Source organism: Eptatretus burgeri, chromosome 15 (assembly GCF_056783735.1).
Source record: "Eptatretus burgeri isolate ZD-2024b chromosome 15, Ebu_testis_v1, whole genome shotgun sequence".
NCBI classification, from domain to species: domain Eukaryota; kingdom Metazoa; phylum Chordata; class Myxini; order Myxiniformes; family Myxinidae; genus Eptatretus; species Eptatretus burgeri.
Window position 1 is genome coordinate 105143 of NC_140975.1, and position 21125 is coordinate 126267.

At 45.6% G+C, this 21125-nt stretch overlaps 1 protein-coding gene across 1 annotated transcript; it reads left to right on the plus strand.

Annotated features, from left to right (window-relative positions):
* Nucleotides 1-6: 6 nt before the first annotated feature.
* LOC147011275 (synapse-associated protein 1-like) lies at nt 7-20817 on the plus strand. Its single transcript, XM_085858375.1, has 4 exons — nt 7-103; nt 19767-19822; nt 19944-20094; nt 20247-20817. Exons 3-4 carry the CDS (start codon nt 19980-19982, stop codon nt 20372-20374), a joined length of 243 nt encoding a protein of 80 aa, XP_085714501.1. The 5' UTR covers nt 7-103; nt 19767-19822; nt 19944-19979; the 3' UTR covers nt 20375-20817.
* The last annotated feature ends 308 nt before the right edge of the window (nt 20818-21125 follow it).

A 21125-nucleotide genomic window follows, 5' to 3' on the forward strand; every position in this document is an offset into this window, starting at 1 on the left:
AACTATCTGTACCGTGTTTCACTGGTTAAACAATCTGCTGATCTGACATCATTGGGACAGTCATCACTTGGAGGATGGGCAGGACCTCAACACTCCCATTTAGGTCAGGTCTGAACTTGCCATCAATGTCATTGAACTTTTAAAAAATTTGATTTTTATGCCTCTGCTGACAGTTGCCGGAGGCATTATGTTTTCAGGTTGTCCGTCTGTGCCTCCATCCATCTGTGATGTTGCTGCATCCGTCTGTGATGAGGTTTTGTTGCTGCAATAATTTAATGGCTGAAGGGATCTAAGTCAAACTTGGTGCAAGTATATTTAATGATGCAAAGATGAATTGGTTAGATTTTGGAGTCAGGTCAATGGTCAGAGGTCATGTTAAGTAAAAATGATGTTACCACACTAACTTGTGAACCAGTGATTGGATTTTAACCAAACTTTGTATCAAGTATATTGTTACGGTTTGTGGAAATTCGCAGAGCACCATAAAGGATATCCCCAAGATCAGTGATAGCGATAAGTCCGTGTTCAGTTAGATTTCCTCACCGTTGTTTAATGGGAATTTATTCATGTGGACAGGGCTGTGATCTTTGAGTTCGCCGTTTTTCTTTCGCTCTTGTTATTTTGGACCAACCACACCACCAACCACCTTTTCCACAAGCGCCCAACCACACCACCCTCACGACCACCCCACAACGCCAACCACGCCACCATTACAACAACCACAATCACCTCAACCACCAACCACCTTTTCCACAAGCGCCCAACCACGCCACCATTACAACGACCACGATCACCTCAACCACCAACCACACCACCAATCACCATCTCCAACCATGCTACAACCTTCTCCGCATCAAAAACCGTCTCTGCCATGGAGAAAGAAGAAGGCGTTCCGATAACTCATGGATTTTTCCTCCTACTTTCCCGCGCTTCGGGACGGGGGAGGGGTGAGTGGAGAGAGAATAAAGAAGAGCGACCGGGAATGACTGCTATGAAAAACCCCGACCCACGAGGAAAACGCCCCCCTTCTAGAGGCTTCCCGCGGGAGCTGGAAGAAGGGCGGAGCGAGAAGGCAGGGGGAATAAAAAGGGCGCACGGAGCGTCCGCGAGTCAGTTGGTTGTTGGTCAGGCTGTCGAGGGGCTGTCGAGCTTTCTTGGTCTATGGGTTGGTTGTTGGTCAGGTCGGTGGAGGTCTCGGTCTGGGTGGAGCAGCGAGTCGGTGGAGGTCTCGGAAGTGTGGAGTTGTGGGCAGCCGCGTTCGAGCCTGGAGTCCCCGCAGTCGGTGAGGAGCTTGAGAGGGTCCACCGAGGGTCACCCAACCAAGTCACCACGAGGGTGAAGGTAACCTGCGGCGGCCTCTTGGAGTTCCTTCGGTCAACCAAGCTCCTTGGATATAAAGGCTTACGTGTCCAGTCTGACTCCCTTGCCTTTGAGGGGGGTCTTTCTTTGCTTTTATTTGTGTGAATGTTGTGGCGCCATGTCCTGCAAGTAGAACTGTGCAAGTGCTTGTAAATAATAATAATAGATGGTTGTAGTTCTTCTTGTCATGCTTTTCTTTGCCTTGCATAAATGTATACGTGCTATTATAAATACATGTCCTTGTGTGAATGTTAACCCGTTCCTTGTGTCCTCTTTCCCCATCGAACCGCCGTATTGCTCTCGGAATAATAGCGGGCTTTTGAATAGCCAATAAAAGAATTGGGTCCAGCGAGGTCTCAGGATAATAAACCGCTCGGTTATCCCAGAACGGAACGAACCGCTTAAGCGGTTCGTGTCCCAGCAGGCCTTGCTGAGGTACGGTCTCTCGGTAGGCTGCCCGCGCGAATACTTAGGTATATCGATTAATTCGGCGATTTGACCCTGTCACGCGCGGGTAGCACATTGACGAGGCCGTGGTGTGCGCATTGGAGCACACCCGTGACTGGTTTTCGGTGTTGTTCCAGAAAGTCGCGACTAAATTATCTGTCCGGTGGGCGAGACGGCCGCCATTGGCTAACGCAGGTGTTCGCACGCTGGGCGGGCGGTAAATTCGTAACACTCCGGAACAATGCCGAAAACCAGTCATGGGTGTGCTCCAATGCGCACACCACGGCCTAGTCATGACACCAGTGTTACGAATCTGCCGCCCGCCTAGCGTGCGAACAGCCGATTTAGCCAATGGCGGCCGTCTCGCCCACCGGACGGACAATTCAGTTGCGACTTTCCGGAACAATGCGGAAAACCAGTCACGGGTGTGCTCCAAACGCACACCACGGCCTAGTCAACACTCTACCCGTGCGTGACAGGGTCAATCGCCAAATTATCGATATACCTAAGTATTCGCGCGGGTAGACTACCGAGAGACCGTACCTCAGTGAGGTCTGCTTGGACACTAACCGCTTAAGCGGTTCGTTGCGTTCTGGGATAACCAAGCGGTGTATTATCGCGAGACCTCGCTGGACCCAATTATTTTATTGGCTATTAAAAAGCCTGCTATTATTCCGAGAGCAAGTTAGCAGTCCAATTGGGGAAAAAGGACACGACGAATGGGTTAACATTCACACGAGGACATTTATTTATAATGCACACTTAAACAGGGATGCAATGAATGGGGGAAGGGGACAAGACACGAGCAAGGTAAAAGCACTACAACCGTCTATGATTATTATTTACAAGCACTTACACAGTTCTACTTGTGGGACATGGTGCCACAACACTCACACAAATAAAAGCAAAGAAAGACCCCCTCAAAGGCAAGGGAGTCAGACTGGACCCGTAGGCCTTTATGTCCAAGGAGCCTGGTTGACCGAAGGGACTCCCAGAGGCTGCCGCAGGTTACCTCCACCCTCGTGGTGACTTGGTTGGGCGACCCTCGATGGACCCTCTCAAGCCCCTCCACCGACTGACTGCTTCAACCAGACCGAGACCTCCACCGACCGACCAACAACCAACTCCCTTCGCTTCTCGACTCTGTTCTCTCCATGCAGCTCTCTACGCTGCGTCCAGCATGCCCTTTTATTCCCAACGCTCCCGGCCCACGGGGGAAGAAGAATCTGCTGCCCTGGCCCCAAGGGGTGGGGTGCCGGGCCCATTTTTCGCCCAAAAACAGGCCCCCACCCTACATCACCTTTGACCCCTTGTTCAATCTGCCCTTCCCCTGTCCCGATGCACAGGAAAGCAGGAGGGAAAATCCCATGCGTGGTGTTGGAGCTCCTTCTTCTTTCTCCATGCCAGAGACAGGTTTTGATGTGGATAGGGTTGTAGCGTGGGTGTGGAGAAGGTGATTGGTGGTGTGGTTTTTGTAATGGTGGCGTGGTTGGCGTTGTGAGGTGGTCGTGAGTCGTGTGGTTGGGCGCTTGTAAAAAAGGTGGTTGGTGGTGTGGTTGGTCCAAAATAACGATAGCAAAGAATAACGGCTAACTCAAAGATCACAGCCCTGTCCACACAAATAATACCCTTTAGACAACGGTGGGGAAATCTCACTGAACACACACTTCACGATATAACTGATCTTGGGGATATCCTTTATGGTGCTGTGCGAATTTCCACAGCCATAACACTACCGCCCTCCCTTTTTTACAGACTCGTCCCGAGTTGTCGAATTTTCGTGTGCCATCATGTGTTAGTTTCCCCTAGTACGTTTTATCTTCGGATCCCTGAGTGCGACATTTGGTGTATTCTGTCCCAAAAATAAATAACCTACGGGCTGAGTAACTAACTAAACAAACCCACTCATGCAGACGACTTAAATAAATTGCCGGCGCTACGACAAACATGCAGGGGGCGCAACTCATTTACAATTTTACCCTCAACTTAACTTATAATTTTACACTAAACCATGGCCCAGGACTGATTGACTCTGTGGGAAAGAAAGGCACATAGCATCATTGTCAGTGGTAATTTGAGGTGGCGTTGTAATGGTGGCGTGGTTGGGCGCTTGTGGAAAAGGTGGTTGGTGGTGTGGTTGGTGGTTGAGGTGATCGTGGTTGTTGTAATGGTGGCGTGGTTGGCGTTGTGGGGTGGTCGTGAGGGTGGTATGGTTGGGCGCTTGTGGAAAAGGTGGTTGATGGTGTGGTTGGTCCAACATAACGATAGCGAAAGAAAAACTGCTAATTCAAAGATCACAGCCCTGTCCACACGAATATATTCCCATTAAACAACTGAACACGGACTTATCGATATAACTGATCTTGGGGATATCCTTTATGGTGCTCTGCGAATTTCCACAACCGTAACAATATATTACGAAGCAAAGATGAACCGATTTGATTTCAGTGTCAAGGTCACAGGTTAGAGGTCATGTCAAGGAAAAATGCGATACTTGAGAACAGCTGAAGGGATTTACATCAAAACTTGGAACAAGTAAGTATAATGATGTAATAATGTGGGCAGAGGCATATCGGGCAAAGATGTGTCGTCGAAGAGTGCCATTCCAGTTTTTCTATTTGCTTGGTGTGAGATTGATGTCAAACTTAATATGGTACATGAACTGATGTGGAAATTGTGGATCTTGACAAATAAGCTCCTTGTACTGGAATGCTTCCTTGGCATGCACCGTGAATAGAAGCAAAGTTTCAGGTTAAGGTATTGACTGAGTAATGAAGACACTGAACTGGTATCCATGGGGTTGTTGGTTCAAATTTAAATGAAGACAAGCTTCTGTTATTGCTAATCTATATTTGAAGCTTCGTTAATGTCACGAAAATTGTTTTGTCGTCATATGAAATCAATAGGGCATTGAGTCCCACCATGGGAAACAGTGAAACTGATATTTCGGGCGTTAACCCTTTGTCACAGCAAGAGGGGAATGTTCACGCCTGGTCTGTCAGCTTTTCTTTGCTTCACATGGCGGTTAGCATACCACCAACAGCATGTTATATTAATCCATTCCTCTATTTCTCCAATGTCACAGATCATACTTGCATTCACCAATAAGACTGGTTCTTCATTGTGTCATGTCATTCTTGGATTGTAGGTTAAAAACACCATTGTTGATGACAATGGAATTCAGGGAAGGTTAATCTGTTTACCCTGATTGGTGTCATGAGTCGGCACCCATGTCGACATTTTGTGGTTCCTGTTTGGTACCCTCAGGGCAACAAAGAATGTGACAGCTCTGGCCATCCTACATTGTCTTATGGACATGAAGGAAGTAAGAAGCTGTTAAATCACCTGGAACGTGTCCGTTTGTCCCTCTGTGAGCAAGATATCTCAAAACAATGTGGATAGGTTGGGTGTGTGATGAGAATGAATTTTGGTGAAAATCCAGATCCAGATCTGCGAATTAAATTTTTTTTTAAAGTGATGATTCACCATTGAGAGATTAGGGCCAAAAACAATATAGAACTCAATAGCATAATATTTCAAACATGTATTAGGCCCGATATGTTCTCGTGGATCAGGTATTATGTGGCGGAGGTATGCGCTCTACTGAGTGCCCTTCTAGTTACCCCTCAGCCCAAATTGGCTAAGGGGTATTGTTGTCATCGGCGTTGTCCGGGCGTCCGTCCGTCTGTCAACTTTTGGTTTCCATCAATTTCGAGGAGAACGCCTTGTCCGATTAAATCCATTTTTGCAGGGTGTGTTGGGGTTGAGTAGAGGAAGGTTCTTTTCGAAAATGGGCGTGCTGCGATTTTCAATGTGGCCTCCATAGCAGCCATCTTGAAATTGGTTTCCGTCGATTTCGAGGAGAACGCCTTGTCTGATTAAATCCATTTTTGCAGGGTGTGTTGGGGTTGAGTGGAGGAAGGTTCCTTTCGAAAATGGGCGTGCTGCGATTTTCAATATGGCCACCATCTTGAAATTGGTTTGCGTCAAGGGGCTGAGGGGTTACGCCCGATTTGCGGTGCTATTTAAAAAAAAAAATTATTATTCCCAGCGTGCTTAGCAGGAAGGCACCGCATCACTCCGACCTCAGTTTACGATTTTGTAAAGTAGTTCCATGCAACACAACCTTGAAGCAAAACAAGTGATGTATTGCACACAAAAGGTAGGAATTGATCAACGATGATCACCTGAAATAATGTGTTGCGGGACGACGTGTAGCGAGGACTTATTGTACTTGAAGACTAGAGCACAAATCACCTTCATAATACATCCAAAACCATGCTATTTCTCGATTATGTAGTATGAGGGTGTGTGATTTGAGAGAGTCGGGGTGAAGAAGATGTAAATTGACTATGCATTTTATGTTTATCAATAAAGCCACCATCTCTGAAACTGCAACAACATCATGTTATTACAGTGTATAAGGGTGAGGTATGCAAGACTGCTTGAGTAGCGCAAAACTTCTGGATTTGTTTTTTAATGCTCTTTAAAATCATTGGTTTATTTAATTTGACGTATTATACCTGAACACTGTGTGGGGTAGGTCTGTGATGTGTTCAGTTACCAAGAAGATACCTAGCACTTGCTAAGCCATCCATTCCTTATCAAGGGTTTTGAGTGGTGCGCTTGTGGAAGTGCTTCAGCCGCTTGGCAAGCGCTCTACAAGAAACGTGGTAACTGGATGCCACCCCTGGTTGTTGGTTAACTGCTAACGGTTAAGGTGGCTGGCTTAAGATCTGAGTGTCGTCCCTTTAAATAACACCAGCTGGGTTGACTCAGCCTGTTTTCCTTCCGAAGTCTGATAAATGAGTACCAGCTCACTGGAAACAAGGGGCACTGCATCAGCGACACGGCCACGTTTCAAACAATGATGCAACTTGCAGCAAAAGGATACATACCAAATAATAATAGTGTTACGAATCTGGCAGTCATGAGCACTCAACATTCAGGTCCCTGCAGCTCAGTTATTTCGTTAAGTAAATGTGGATAGATAGCTTCCTTTCCCCTATGTCGAATGGGAATTAAGTGTACGTGCGCTACGGGTTATTTTATAGTTAGCATTTTTACACCACCAACAACAACGACATCCTCCCCGGCTTCCTTCCAGCATCGGCCTTTCTGACACGCATATGTGCCGAGCGCCTGTGGGTGGAGTTCCATTGGCAACTGACGCATTGGCTCCGCTCCAGCGTCGAGCAAGACGTGTTGCCTTCAGCCAATGGGCAAAGCGCGAGCGACATGCGCCACGTTCCAGCCAATGCGGAGGCATGTCGCCCGAAGAAGGAGGAATGCCTCTTAGGGGAGGGGGGGCGTGAGGATGCTCGCCACGCCCCCTGGACGAATCACGAACGGCGAGCGGATCGCCTGACACGAACCGGCCAATCCGGAGGCGGGTTGCATCAGGGGAGTGAAGAGAAGCGCGGGTGTGTGAGAAGAGGTCCGTCTTTTTCCCTTGAGCCTGTCCTGCAGAGGATTGCCCGCCTGCGAGTCTGTCCCGCCGGGAATCGCTTGCCTGTCTTGTTTGCTGGCGCTCGCTGTCTCGTCGCGTGCCGGAGGAGCGTGCTGGAGTCAGACGCTGCCCTCCGTACCCGGTGCTTGCAGCTTCATCGAGTTGCGGGTTCGAGTCCCGCCGAGCCGGATCGTCAAGGGCCGCACAAGGCAGGAAGGTCCAAGCCAGCTTCTTACCTCCAGCTCACCTTCCCTCCGAGCTGGGGGTATCAATAAAGACCTGACGGGGTCCATTTCTTTTCGGGGGTGTGTGTCTGGTGCGGGCCAGTCCTTTAAGTAGCACCTGTATAAGTGCTTGTGTATAAATTTTCATTTCTTTTATATTCGGATAACTCTGCCCTTACGTGCTCCCCTCTTCCCCCGATTATTGTAAATAAATCACCTCTTGTTGAATGTCCCAGCTCGTCCTTGTCCTTTCTGTAATTGGTTTGCCGCACTGCGAATGGGAATTAGGAGGCCTCATTGTTGCCGTAATCGTGCAATTGGCCGGCAGGTTTCTGGTACTCTCCGCTCAGGTTACGACTCGGATCCGGCTCGGCAATGGCCCGGATCGTGCAGATCCTGCCGAGGGTGAATTTCCCCGGTAGTTTGACGTGGGTATTTCGGTACATTGAAATTGGAAATTGTCCCTACCCCACGTGGTCGACGTATTGGCGATCTTCGGTCCAATAAGGGACCCGTGACCTTTCGGATTTACCTGAATGGTACGACCTAAATTCCAGGTGTTTGGTGGAGCCCACTCTCCTGCTCCCCCCTGCTCCCCCATGAGCGGTCGTGCTCGCCACCGAGACCCTGCTCCACAACAATATTGTGTGGGGTATCGTGCTCTCTTAACATGAGTTACCCTCGCCAGAGAAGAGGGTATTGCATTTTTGTCAGTTTGTGTGTTTGTTACTTGCAAAAATCAGATTTCTCAAGTACAGTGTATTGGTTGCATGTGTTATTAAGTTGTCGAAGACAATTTCTGACACTTTGTACAGTTAAGAGTTTGTGTGTGTGTGTGTGTGTGTGTGTGTGTGTGTGTGTGTGTGTGTGTTTGTGTGTTTGTGTGTTTGTGTGTTTGTGTGTTTGTGTGTTTGTGTGTTTGTGTGTTTGTGTGTTTGTGTGTTTGTGTGTCTGTGCATCGATTTTCTCAGCGGTCCTTGTGTATATGTCCACGAAACATTTTGACATGAAAGATTCCGGTTCCGGTTTTAGAGCAGCGAGAGGTCTCCTTCGGGGCTCCCTGCTGACGTTCTCAAAGCTAAGTTCCCGGTTGTTATTTGTCCCGTTTTAACTGTTTAATTTTCTCACCTACATGTTACTGTGTGTTGCTAGTTCGGTTTTGTTTCAAAAATCGTGCTATTTTGTGAGTATTTTTGTCGACGTTCTTACCTGTGCTTGAGGCCTAGGCTTGAGGCCTACCGGTTCCACTCGGTGTTCGATCGTTTTTTTTTTTTTTTGTTTGTTTTTTCTCCCCATTACCTTCAATTTCTATCCTCCCCATTACCTTCAATTTTGATCCTCCCCACTTTCCAAACATCCCCCATTCTCCCAACTAATCTCTTTCTTATCTCAAAAAAAAAAAAAAAATACCCTACTACAACAACAACACGCTCACCTTCTCCCGATTTTGCTTCTTCTTCTTCCTCTTAACCTCCTCCTCGTCTTCTTCCTCGATTTTTTTTATTTTTTTTTTTACACTTCCATGACCTAATCTGTTGAACTCTCTCATATATCAATATTAACAACAACAAAAAAAATATATATATATATACCCAACAACAACAACACGCTCACCTTCTCCCGATTCTGCTTCTTCTTCTTCCTCTTAACCTCCTCCTCGTCTTCTTCCTCGATTTTTTTTTTTTTTTTTTTTTGCACTTCCATGACCTAATCTGTTGAACTCTCTCATACATTATTTTTAACAACATAAACGATCTTATAATGCTTCATCTTCCTCTCTCACACATGTGGTACTCTTTACTGTTTCACAATGCACTACTCTTCTGCTATTTTAACAGACTGCTCTCATTTCGACCTTTCCTTCATTCCTTGCCTAAAAAATCCAACTATTACAGCGCTTCTTCTCTCCATGCTCTGAATTCGCCTTCATTGCATCCATCAAGAATTGTGTTAAATCGTATCTCTGACCTAAAACTTTTAAAAACCACAGTTTGCCATGGATGCTCGCTTTCCATCAAACATTCTTTTTTTCCAACTTCAGTGCCAACTCACCCCCTCACCCCTCACTCTCACTCTCAAAGCAACCATCCCACTATTCTCCCTCCAAGCCTCCCTCTCACGTCTCTCAAAAACTCCCCCTCACCTTTCTCCCACCTTTCATCCCCCTCACTCTTCCTTCTCAAAGTTGCCCCCCTCTCATCCACCAACCTGCCTCCCTCCACTGCCCTCTCACCTCCATCTCTTCACTCCACCTCCTCAAATCCTCAACTGCCTTCTTCCTTGTCTCTTGTCCCCCCTTTCCCCCAGCACCACAGAGCCTTTTCTCCTCCTCATTCGGCCCCCTCCCCTCGCTGTTCTGCAATACCCCACACTCCTTCAGCAACCCTCCTTACCTGCCCCCCTCGTCCCTTGTCCTACCCTCCCCCTCCCCCTCCACCTCCTGCACCCAAAGCCTCCTCCCCTTCCTCTTCATTAAAAGTGTGGACCTCAAATATCCGGGGCCTTCGCTCAAACCTTTCAGATCTTTCCATACAGGTTGCCAATGACAAACCTGACATAATTTGCCGAACAAACTTTCCTCTCCCAAGACGTCTCTGACTCCCAAGTATCTCTCCCCGGTTACTCCCTCCTCCGGAATGACAGACCTGAGCCTCGTCCTGGTGGAGGTGTTGCTCTCTTCATCAAAGACTCTATTCCTCACTCTCCATGCACTGCTCTCACTCCCCCACACCCCCAGGAATACCTCTGGCTTTGGCTTCCCCTCCACTCCCACCTCATGTTTATATGTGTACTGTACCGTCCACCGAACAGTGATGACTCCATCTACACCTCACTATCCGAAAACATGGACCATCTTCTATCTTCTCATCCAAACTCTCTCCTCCTCTTATGTGGTGACTTCAATTGTCATCACGCCAGTTGGCTAGGTGTGGGTACCTCTCTCACCTGCCATGGCACCTCAGCAAAAGCTTTCTGCGACTCATTGGGACTGACTCAATCGGTCAACTTCCCGACCCGGATCTCAACCAATGGTACTCCATCTCTTCTGGATCTGGTTTTGACAAATTTCCCTGACAATATCTGCTGCTCTTCCTTCGCTCCAATTGGTTCTTCTGACCACGTCCTTGTCAAAGTGGACATCTCTCTGGCTGTTATCAGAGAACCACCTCACGCCGTCGAGTCTGGCATTTCACTCAAGCCGACTGGCAGGGTCTCCGAGCAGCCATCAAACTTACAGACTGGTCTCCTATTACTACTTTCTCAAACATCAACTCATCCTGGGAATTCTTTCAAAGAAACTTGCTCTCCCTCATGCACAGATTTATCCCCTCTCGTGTTCAGTTGTCTTACCCTTCCTCCCGCCCTTGGTTTACTGAAGCTTGTGGCGAGGCAGTTGTCCTGAAACAACTTGCCTTTGCCTCATGGAAAGCAAACCCAACTGAGGGCAATCTCAGTTCTTTCCACAAAGCTCGGAACAAGTGTGTATCTACCCTCAGGAGAGCCAGAAAACAACATCTTTCTCATCTCAAGTCTGAACTCTCAAACCTCTCTCCCTCCTCAAAATCCTGGTGGCGTTTAATCAAATCTGTTTCTGGTGTATGTTCCCCCTCCATCCCCTCCCTTACCTCAAATGGCCGCACTGCTGATTCCACACGTGATAAAGCTGAATGTCTAAACTCGGTGTTTGCAGCTAAATCTTGTGTCCTAAACCCATCACTATCTCTACCCACTTTACCCAGTCACACCCAACTGTCCCTGGACTCTGTATCCTTTTCTCCTGACAAGGTGGAGAGCTTGCTTTCAAACCTCGAGTCAGATTCTGCAACCGGTCCAGACGGCATCAGCCCACGTGTCCTCAAAGCCTGCTCTTCTGCTCTTGCTCACCCTCTCTCTATTCTATTCACCCTCTCATTTGCCCAAGGTCATCTGCCATCTGCTTGGAAATCTGCTAACATCACTGCCCTGCATAAAAAAGGTGCAAAAACAGATCCCTATAACTACAGACCAATCAGCCTTCTCCCAATCATCAGCAAGGTGATGGAATCCATCATCGCTTCAGATATGAAATCCTTCCTCATCTCCAATGGCTTGATTTCCAATCATCAATTTGGTTTCAGACCAGGTCACTCTACCCTGGATATGCTGCTTCTGCTCTCCCATCAATGGATGGAGGTCCTCAATGCCAGACAGGAAATCCGAGCCGTATCCCTGGACATATCATGTGCTTTTGACACAGTCTGGCACCGTGCCCTACTCACCAAACTCTCTTCCCATGGTATTCAAGGCCATCTCCACTCATGGCTCGCAGACTTCCTCTCCTGTCGCAGTCAACGTGTGGCCCTAAATGGAGTTCTTTCATCCCCTCTTCCTGTGCAGGCTGGAGTTCCTCAAGGTAGCGTTCTGGGCCCTGTTCTTTTTCTGGTTTTTATCAATGATCTCTCGGACTCTCTGGAAAATCCTCTATTTCTCTTTGCCGACGACTCCACCCTCTGCCGTACCATCTGTCATCCCTCAGACCGGCAAGCAGCAGCTTCTTCGCTCACTGCAGATCTGGATAAAATCACAAACTGGTCCAACATGTGGAACATGTCTTTCAATCCAGACAAATCTCACGCTCTCACTATGTCTCTTCGAAAGGACCGTTTACAAAACCCCCCCATCTACTTTCTCAACAATCCTCTGGAAGAAGTCTTTTCTTTCAAGCTTCTGGGTCTCACTATCTGCCATGACCTTTCCTGGGAAAGTCACATTTCCAACCTCGCCTCAAAAGCCAGTCGCCGACTGGGAATCCTCCGTCGTGCAAAGTCCTTCCTCGGCCCTCTTGAGCTCCTGACCACTTACAAAGCTTTTGTCCGTAGCCTGATGGAGTACTGCTCTCCCCTCTGGGCTGGTGCTCCTGCCTCCCACCTTTCTCGGCTTACCGCTGTCAAAACCAGGGCATTTAAGATCATCGGCATCTCCCGCAATGAAGCTGAGTCTTTGGGCCTCTCACTCAATCACCGCAGGTTGGTCGGTGGTCTTTCTGTCTTCTACCGACTCCTCTCCAGCCTTGCCCCCCCTGCTCTCTCTGCGATTTGTCCCCACCACATTTCCACAGGGCGCTCAAGGTCCGCCAACAACCCCCTTCTGGTAAAACTACCAAAATCACGAATCACTGCTCATCTTCACTCTTTCATTCCTCTTTTTTCCCGCCTTTGGAATAAACTTCCTCACTCTATTCTTTCCCATTCTTCCCTCCAGGCTTTCAAAACAGCTGTTCACCACCAGCTCTTATCTTCCCCCATCCAAATCCTCGATCTTTTCTACCCGCGATAATCCACCCAAGCCCACTTCCTTCATTTCTCCTGCTTTCCTTCCTGAAAGTCCCTGTAATGTCCATCTTCTCTTCGCCATGTTCCCCGTCCCATCCCCATCCCTCTCCCTTCCACAGTTCACCTAATGTGTCTGTTCCCCACTGTTTTGTCCCTTCCACTCCCGCCCCTCTTGTCTCATGCCTCCTTGCTGTGAGTTATGTGTTTGCTCTCATACGAGCCTCGACCAAGGTATACAAAAAAAAAAAAAAAAAAAAAAAAAAAAAAGATAATCACCCAAGGACTGAACCTATAAATTTGGGTGAACCTGGATCAAATGATGACGTCACGAAAAATTCAAAAAGTTTCAAAAAATCCCAATCATTTACATGGGACGAAATTTCAAAAAATCATTTCTCCGCCATTTCTTGTTCAATTGCTTAGATATTTAATGTGCTAATGTAGGGTCATAATATTGTTGTGGTTGACGAAATTCGCAAACCACCATTCAGGTCCCGTAGGTGAGATATCTCTGTAAGTATATGTGTAGTTAGCCCAAACCCGTTGTTTAGAGGGAATAAATGTTATTCATTCGGGCTGCGACCCTTTTAGATAGCCGTTTTTCTTTTACTATCTTTATTTTGGACCAGCCGCCATTACTACCACCACAACCACCACCAACCACGTCTCAACAGCCATCACACAACAACCACAAACCGCAACGCCGCTTCACAACAACAACGCCAACAGCCACGACCCTTACCGTCACATCTCGCTCTCGCAACCATCGCATCACCGCCATTCCCGCGCCGCTTGTGGGCACCGATCCTGGACTCGTACAGGGCGCGCATCGAGCAGCGGGTGCAAAAACACCAGCCTTTCCGAGAAATCGGATCAAGAACGATTCACGCCCACTTCTGTTCCGTCCTATCAGCGAGCGTGGGGCGATTTGGCCCCGCCTCCAGGCGCGTCGGAGTATAGTCGCTATATGCAGATTCGCGGATCAAGAATGATTCACGCCCACTTTTCCTCTGTCCAATGGGGAGCGTGGCTCCGCCCCCGAGCCATTCCTGATCCAAAAATCTGCATATGGTTTCTCCTGTCGCACTATAAAGCGCCGAGCGCGGAGCAGTTGGAAAGCAGTTGGAAGGCAGTTGGGAAGAGTTGAAGAGTTGAGAAGAGTGAAAGAGTTGGAGAGTTGTGGCGGCGGCGAAATCAGTCGAGAGAGTGTCTGTCGGGGTCCGGAGAGGCTGGAGAAGCCAAAAATCTTTGTGGAGGTCAGCGCTCGTGTCAGAGTCGGGGAGCTGCGGAGAGGGGAGGCCGGTAACGCGATCGAGGTCGCAGTGGAGTCGCTCGTCGCGGGACCCAAGCCATCCAGATATCCTCTTTCCCCCGAGCATCAACAACCCCTCCCTGTTTCCCCCCGCGCTGAGATAGTGTGAGAAGGGGGCCCCGTTCCCACCCCATTCCAGGCAGTGCCAGCGAGGCCCGCGGAGTCGGGGCGCCGCCGCCATTTTGCGGCTCATCACCAGACGGGTAGGCTCGACGCGGTCTCGGCCCCAGGCCCGTCTGCCCCCTCATCGTTGAGGGTGGCCCCTTCCTTTTTCTTTTGCTTTGAGTATATGTGTTGTCGGCGCCGTCTGTGAAGTAAAACTGTATAAGTGTTGCCGTGTGCTCGGTAGTCGGTAGTAGATCTGCATTGTGTCTCTTTTGTTGTATTTGCTTTTTGTGCAGAATTGTCGTGTTACTTTTACATTTGCTTTTGGTGCATAATTGTATATGTGTGCTTTCCGTTTGTCGCGGAATAAATGTGCTTTATGTTGAACTGTTTCTCCTGTTTCGCTTCGTCTTTTCTCTAATTGAATCTCCATCTTACTTCACGTAAAGGGTTGGTCGTGGGCTAAATACGCCCGATAATCAATCGGAACCGTCGAGGTTGACGATAACACCGCTCGGTTATCCCGATAGTACGGAACGGGTCGCTTAAAGTGGCCCGTGTCTGAAGTCGACCTGCGGCGAGGTGCGATCGCCCGGTCTACCCTCCGTGTGGGTACTTAGGTAGGTCGAATTTGGCGAACAACCCTATCCCACGCGGGGGGCCGATTGGCACGATCGTGGTGAGGCCGAAAGGCCCACCCGTGACTAGTTCCCGGCGTTAGTCCGAGAGGGTCACGACGGGATTGTCCGTCCGGTGGGCGACGTGCCGCGATTCGAGTTACGTGGCCGCTCGCACGCCGGCGGGCGCGAATCCGCAACAATATCTTTCACCCTGCCATGTTTCAACCGGATCGGATCCAGATTGTGACGTCACAAAATGTTTGAAATTTGCATTGAAAAGCCCATTTACATGACAAAAAAATTCTTAAAATTCGAAAGTTTTATATTTTTCGCTCAAACTTTTAGGGAATGTAAAACATACGATTGGCCATTAGCTGACGTAATTTGATCAACTTCCGGTTTGTATTCTGGATCCCATCAGCAAAAATGTATCATAATTTGGCCATTTTTGAAAGCGCGTATCTCCATCAATTTTTGTGATATGTGGCTCAAACTAGGTGAGAATGTAGTTCAGATATTACTCTTTCATGAGATATCCAGGCCTTCGTTGTGACTGTTCCAGTTCAATAGTTCGCCTGACACCGAAAATTCGTCTATCGCGCTCAGGCGCCAATGGCACTATTCTGCAAACGTGATGTATTATTTTGCAGTGCAGGCCAGTTTTATTAACAATGAAAGGCCCTCCACATCGTACCAATCCATTATGACGTTACCATCACACGCAGGTGTGTCAATTTTCCATTTTCAGTAAGAATTTTGCTTGTTTTTATATGGAGGAGGTGGAGGTGATGATGGAGTTTTTGACTTCAACCATTGACATCACATTCCACATTCGAATGTTGTTCATGATGGCAACTGACTGAACTGTAAATGCTGTTTCTTGTGCTGTATCCGTGTGACTGCAATGAAGTTATAATAAATTTTCAAACAACTTCCTCACTGCATAAGTGATTCATTCTTTTTGTTTGTCTGTCTCTCTGTCTGTCTTCTGTTTATCGCCTTCAGGTCACAATTTTAAACTGATCTTCATGAAACTTCATCACATGGTAGAGTTCGTCATAAGCAAGAAGCCTATTGTTTTTGAGGCCAAAGGTCAACAAATTCGTCAAATTTCTAAAATCCTCAATTTTCATCTGATTGACTCGAACTTTGAACAGGATTTGCACCTCAGGTCACTGAATTCAACCACCAATTAATTATTCTTGAGGTTAACATCGGCCAAAAGATCAACATAGGCCAAGTTTCTAAAATTGTCAATTTCCATCCGATTGATTTGAAATTTGAAGAGGATTTGCATATTTGGTCATTGAATTCAACCACCAATTATTTTTGAGGTCAAAATAGGCCAAAAGTTCAACATAGTCCAAATGTCAATAACTTACGTAGAGAAATCCTCACTTTTCATCTGATTTACTTGAAATTTGAAGATTTATAATTTAGGTAACTTGATTCAATCGGCTAATTATTTTCGAAGTCAACATAGACCAAAAGGTCAATAACTTAGGTGGAATTTATGAAATCCTCAATTTTCATCCTATTGACTTGAAAATTGAAGAGGATTTGTATATCGGGTCACTGCATTCTACGAACAAGTATTTTTGAGATCAACATCGGCCAAATAGTCAAGCCATTTCTAAAATTGCCAATTTTCATCCATTTGACTTGAAATTTGAAGATGATTTGCATATTTGGTCATTTAATTCAACCACCAATTATTTTTAAGGTCAAATTTGTTTTATGGATTTCGTAAGTATCATCCAATGTATGACATCTCTTGTTTGTTACTTGTCGAAAAAAAAATTTTTGCCAAGTATTTTGGTCTTTAGCGTTTGTCTGTTTGTCACATTATTTTTGGCTACAGTTTTCAAGTAATTGTTTAAAATTTTTTTTTTTTGTGGAGGTGACTGGCCAAAGATGGCAACGCTAAATTTTGGTGAAGATCCGGATCTGAGAAATTTTTTAAAGTGATTCTTCACCATTGAGAGATGTGGGGCAAAAACTATATATAGCACAATATCTCAAAATGTTATGGATGGATTCACACGAAATTTGGTGGACAGGTTGGGAGTGCCACTAGGAAGAATTGTTTCAATTTTGGTGAAGAACCAAATCGATATCTGGATACAGGAATTATTTAATTTTTAACTGATTCTTCACCATTGAGAGATGGGTCAAAAATGATATTGCACGATATTTTGATGAAAATATGAAATATTTTGACGATTATGATGAAAGTTTGTGGTCAGTTTGGGTGTTTGACACGGACTAATTGATTTGATTTGATTTTGGTGAAGATCTGAATCTGGATCTGGATTCGAGAATTTTTAGGTGTTATTAACCATTGAGAGATGGGGCCAAAAACTATGTATAGCATGTTATCTCTAAAAGTTGTGGATGACTTGTAACAAAATGAGGTGGAACAGTTGGTCAAGTGACAAAAACAAGCCGATTCGATTCGATTTTGGTTCAGGTCCAGAATCAGATCCGACCTCTCAGTGGTATACAAAATGTAAACTATTCAGCCTGGTGGGGGTATGTGCTCTTCTGAGTGTCGTTCCATTTCACCAAGTTGTCACTGAGTGATTTTTCATTTGTTTGTTTGTCCACACAGAACATGAGAGTTTTTCTCTGCAACTGCTTGTCGGATTGAAGCGAATTTTTCAACATAGGAGTGCCTACTCATGTAGAATGTTCTAATGATAATTATGGCATCCAAGGTCATGTGGTGTGGCAGCCATGTTGGAAAAAAGGAGAAAATTTGGACTTCTGTATCTCTGAAACCGCACCAAGAAAAAAATTTAAACTTGGCACATGGCAAGTACTCCTCGTGGGGAATAAGTGATTTAATTTATTTATGATAAAGGTGCCTTCGTTATGACGTCATATTTGCATACATAGAACACTACATCCGATCAGTATGAAAACTTTTGAGGGTCATCCTTACTATAATTCATGGAACGGTGTTTGTGGTTTTGTTTGTTGGGCTACTCCTCTTACAGTTCTGACCCAATTCCATCCAAACTTGCTACAGAGGATGAGCATAACCCCAATTAATGTACAGGCGTGTTTTTATCTTTGCCGGTGGTCTTGGGGGTGGGAGGGGGTGGGGGGACGCAAATTCTCGATGGAAATTTGTATCATGTAGTGTCACCTCCATGTGGGGGAGGGTTTTACAAGTCCCACCATTTACAGTACAGTATTCCTGTCATCTTGCTTTCCAGTGCATTGAGGTTTTTTTTTTTATTGTAAGCAGTCGGTATGTTTTTGCTTCATTCACATCACCTGGGTTATTAATTTTTTTCCTATACAGAGCTGTCACTTGCTTGTACATTTCCCAAATAGAGGTATGCATCAGAAGAACCTGTTGCATGCTTGGAACAAGATCACCCGTAGGGTGGGTACTCTGCTGGTATTGGGATAAATTGATCCACATGAAAAAAAAATCATGATGATGTCATCAGTGATGTGGTTTGGCAGCCATATTGTTTTTTGTGCTTTTTTAAACCTTCAAAAAGATTCTTCTCTGAAACGGTGAAACAGATTGAGGTGAAACTTTACACATATGACTGCCTATCCACGAGGAACAAAACGTTCATAATATGATGTCATAGGTGACATGGTTTGGCAGCCATATTAGATTTACCCTTAAACTTATAAAAATGTTCTCCAGAACGGCTGGACAGATCGAAGGGAAACTTCACACAAATGTTCCCCAAGCCATGGGTATACCAGGGTATTCACAAATAATTGATAGGTCACATGGTCTGGCAGCCATATAAGATTGAGCGAATATCTTTTATAAAAATTCTTTCTCTTGAACCGCTTCATCGATTGTAGTGTAACTTCACAATTATGATGTAGTCGTGGTGGGGAATATAGGTCTTAAATTTCAACCTCATCGGACGCATGCTCTGGCAATCATAATTATTTAAATTTTTTGATCTGGGTTCTTTTTTCAATTTTTTTTATTTTTAATTGGTTGTGCCTGGATGGGTTTGAGGGTAGAGGAGTAGCAGCTGAAACCTGAATTCTATCCACGTTCCTCCTGATTTCATCTTTGCTTTTTTCTTGTTCGGGTTCCTCCTGATTACTCCAATGCAGGACTGTATTGGAGCCATACTTTGGTCTTTGAATTTATTTTAATCCCATTCTGAATTCAATTGAATAATAATAATAAACGTCATGGGTCAGGGTCAAGTGTCCGATCAAAGCGGGATTGCATCAAAGTGAGATGTCTTGGTACCCGGTCATCACCACCAGCAGTTATAAATTGGCAGTTCTAGTTATGTCTATTATTAGTTACGTAACACATTACACAAACACCACACAAAATACAAAACAAGTCCTGATGAGGGTCTGCAACTTTGATTGCTCTTTTTCTTGTTTATTATGTTTTCAGGTTGTCTGTCCAACTGTACATGCGAAGCAGATTTTTGTTACCGTGTAACTTGTGAACTGCTGAAGAGATACCAACCAAACTTGGCAAAAGTATGAACTGTAAAATAAAAATGAACTGGTTATATTTTGGGGTCAAAGGTCGATGGTCATGTCATCTTTGATTGAAAGTTTTGGTTACCACCACAATAACTTGTGAACCACAAAAGGAATTTCATCCAAATGTGGCACAAGTGTATGGACTGTGATAAAAGATCAACCGATTTCATTTTGGGTTCAACAGGTCAAAGGTCATGGGCCTTTCCAAATCATCTTACAGATCATAACTCGAGTTAGAAGCATCTGCAGTTTTGCTCTTTCTCTCTCTGTCTCTGTCTCTGTCTCTGTCTCTCTGTCTCTCTCCTTTTTTTTCCGAGATCAAAGGTAACATTGGATTGACATCTAACATGGGTGGAGGTGTGTTCATTGATTCATTCCTGTAAAATTATATTTTCTACTTTGACACATTGCGCTTTTCTCTCATTTTCCGTTTCCCGTTAGTAGATGGTTCCCGACCCAAAACCCCACCAAAGGCAGTCACACAACCCAGCCAAGCTGTGGTGAGTCACCACCCTGAATGAGCCATAATTGTTAACCACCACCACCACTGCACCCATCCCTGTGGTTGGTTTGTTTGAATTTCTAAGGATTGCAGCCGTTTTTGCCCGAATGTGTGATCAGGCCGACAGAGCCACTGGTGAAGAAAATCAGATTTCCATGAGCCCCAGTGGAATTGAATTTGCAAGTGATGCCTTTCCAGAGCCATCGGTGAGCCAGGAAGACCTTCTTCGTGGCATGGAACAGCTTGGAATGGACAAGATTTCTGAAAATGGTGAACAAAACTCGATTAGTTGTTTTGGGATAAAAAATAATAATTTTGAAACTGCCTGTATCGAATTATTTAATTGTGTTGCACTTGTTTTTTGATAGTCCTGAATGGTTGTCTGGCATGGCACAGATGAATGGAACGTGTTTCCTTTTTAGAGGTTCTGCCAGAGTGGGAGAGAGAGTTGGCACGAGAACTGAGCGAGTTTGAGGTTGTGGAGGAAGGCGAGAAAGGGTCGGAGGCTTGGGAGCAGGAGATTGAACAAATCCTTCAAGAGGACAGTTGAACATGGTCCAGCAGCAAGTGTTTCTTCAAACTCTCATATCTCATTACATTCACAGTGCACTAGTGCAGTTTAAAGCTGCACTGCTACAAATGGAGGTGACAACAAATGCTCCACATTTTAGGTACACTTGGGCATTTATCTTTATCTTCATTAATATTTTGGTGTCTTTTTGAAAGTGCACTGCTCATCTGGATCCCTACCAAATTACCCACAGTTCTTATACAGGAAGTTTGAGTTGTACTTTGCATTCTCTAATTAGTAAGGTTGCCACCCTGTCACAATTTTGTCATTCTATTAGCACATGTCATTGTCAGTAGCATGTTTAATTACTGCTGTATTCTTGTAATTTGCTTTATTTCTCTTTGATTACTCTCCATTTCCTGATATCTCCCATGGTGCTTGTAATGTAAATTTTTGAATGCTGAATAAATATTCTTGCTGTTTTTATTTTTATTCTTTGTCTCCCAAGGTAAGGTATGAACATGTGTTTGAAATCCTATTTTGATTATTTTTTTCTGACTTAGATTGTTTTTGGGTATAAAATTTTCGGATGGAGATGGTATGACTCCTGTTACATTTTTAAACACATTGTGAAATGATTTTGAATCTTTCTCGTGCCATTTTGTGTGCCTATCAGATGAAAGTCTGTTTCTGGTAACCACCTTGTATGCTCCAACAATATTATTGTCCTTATCTACCCGCCCTTGATGTACACTGATGAAACACCCTGCCTTAATTTTCATATATCGCT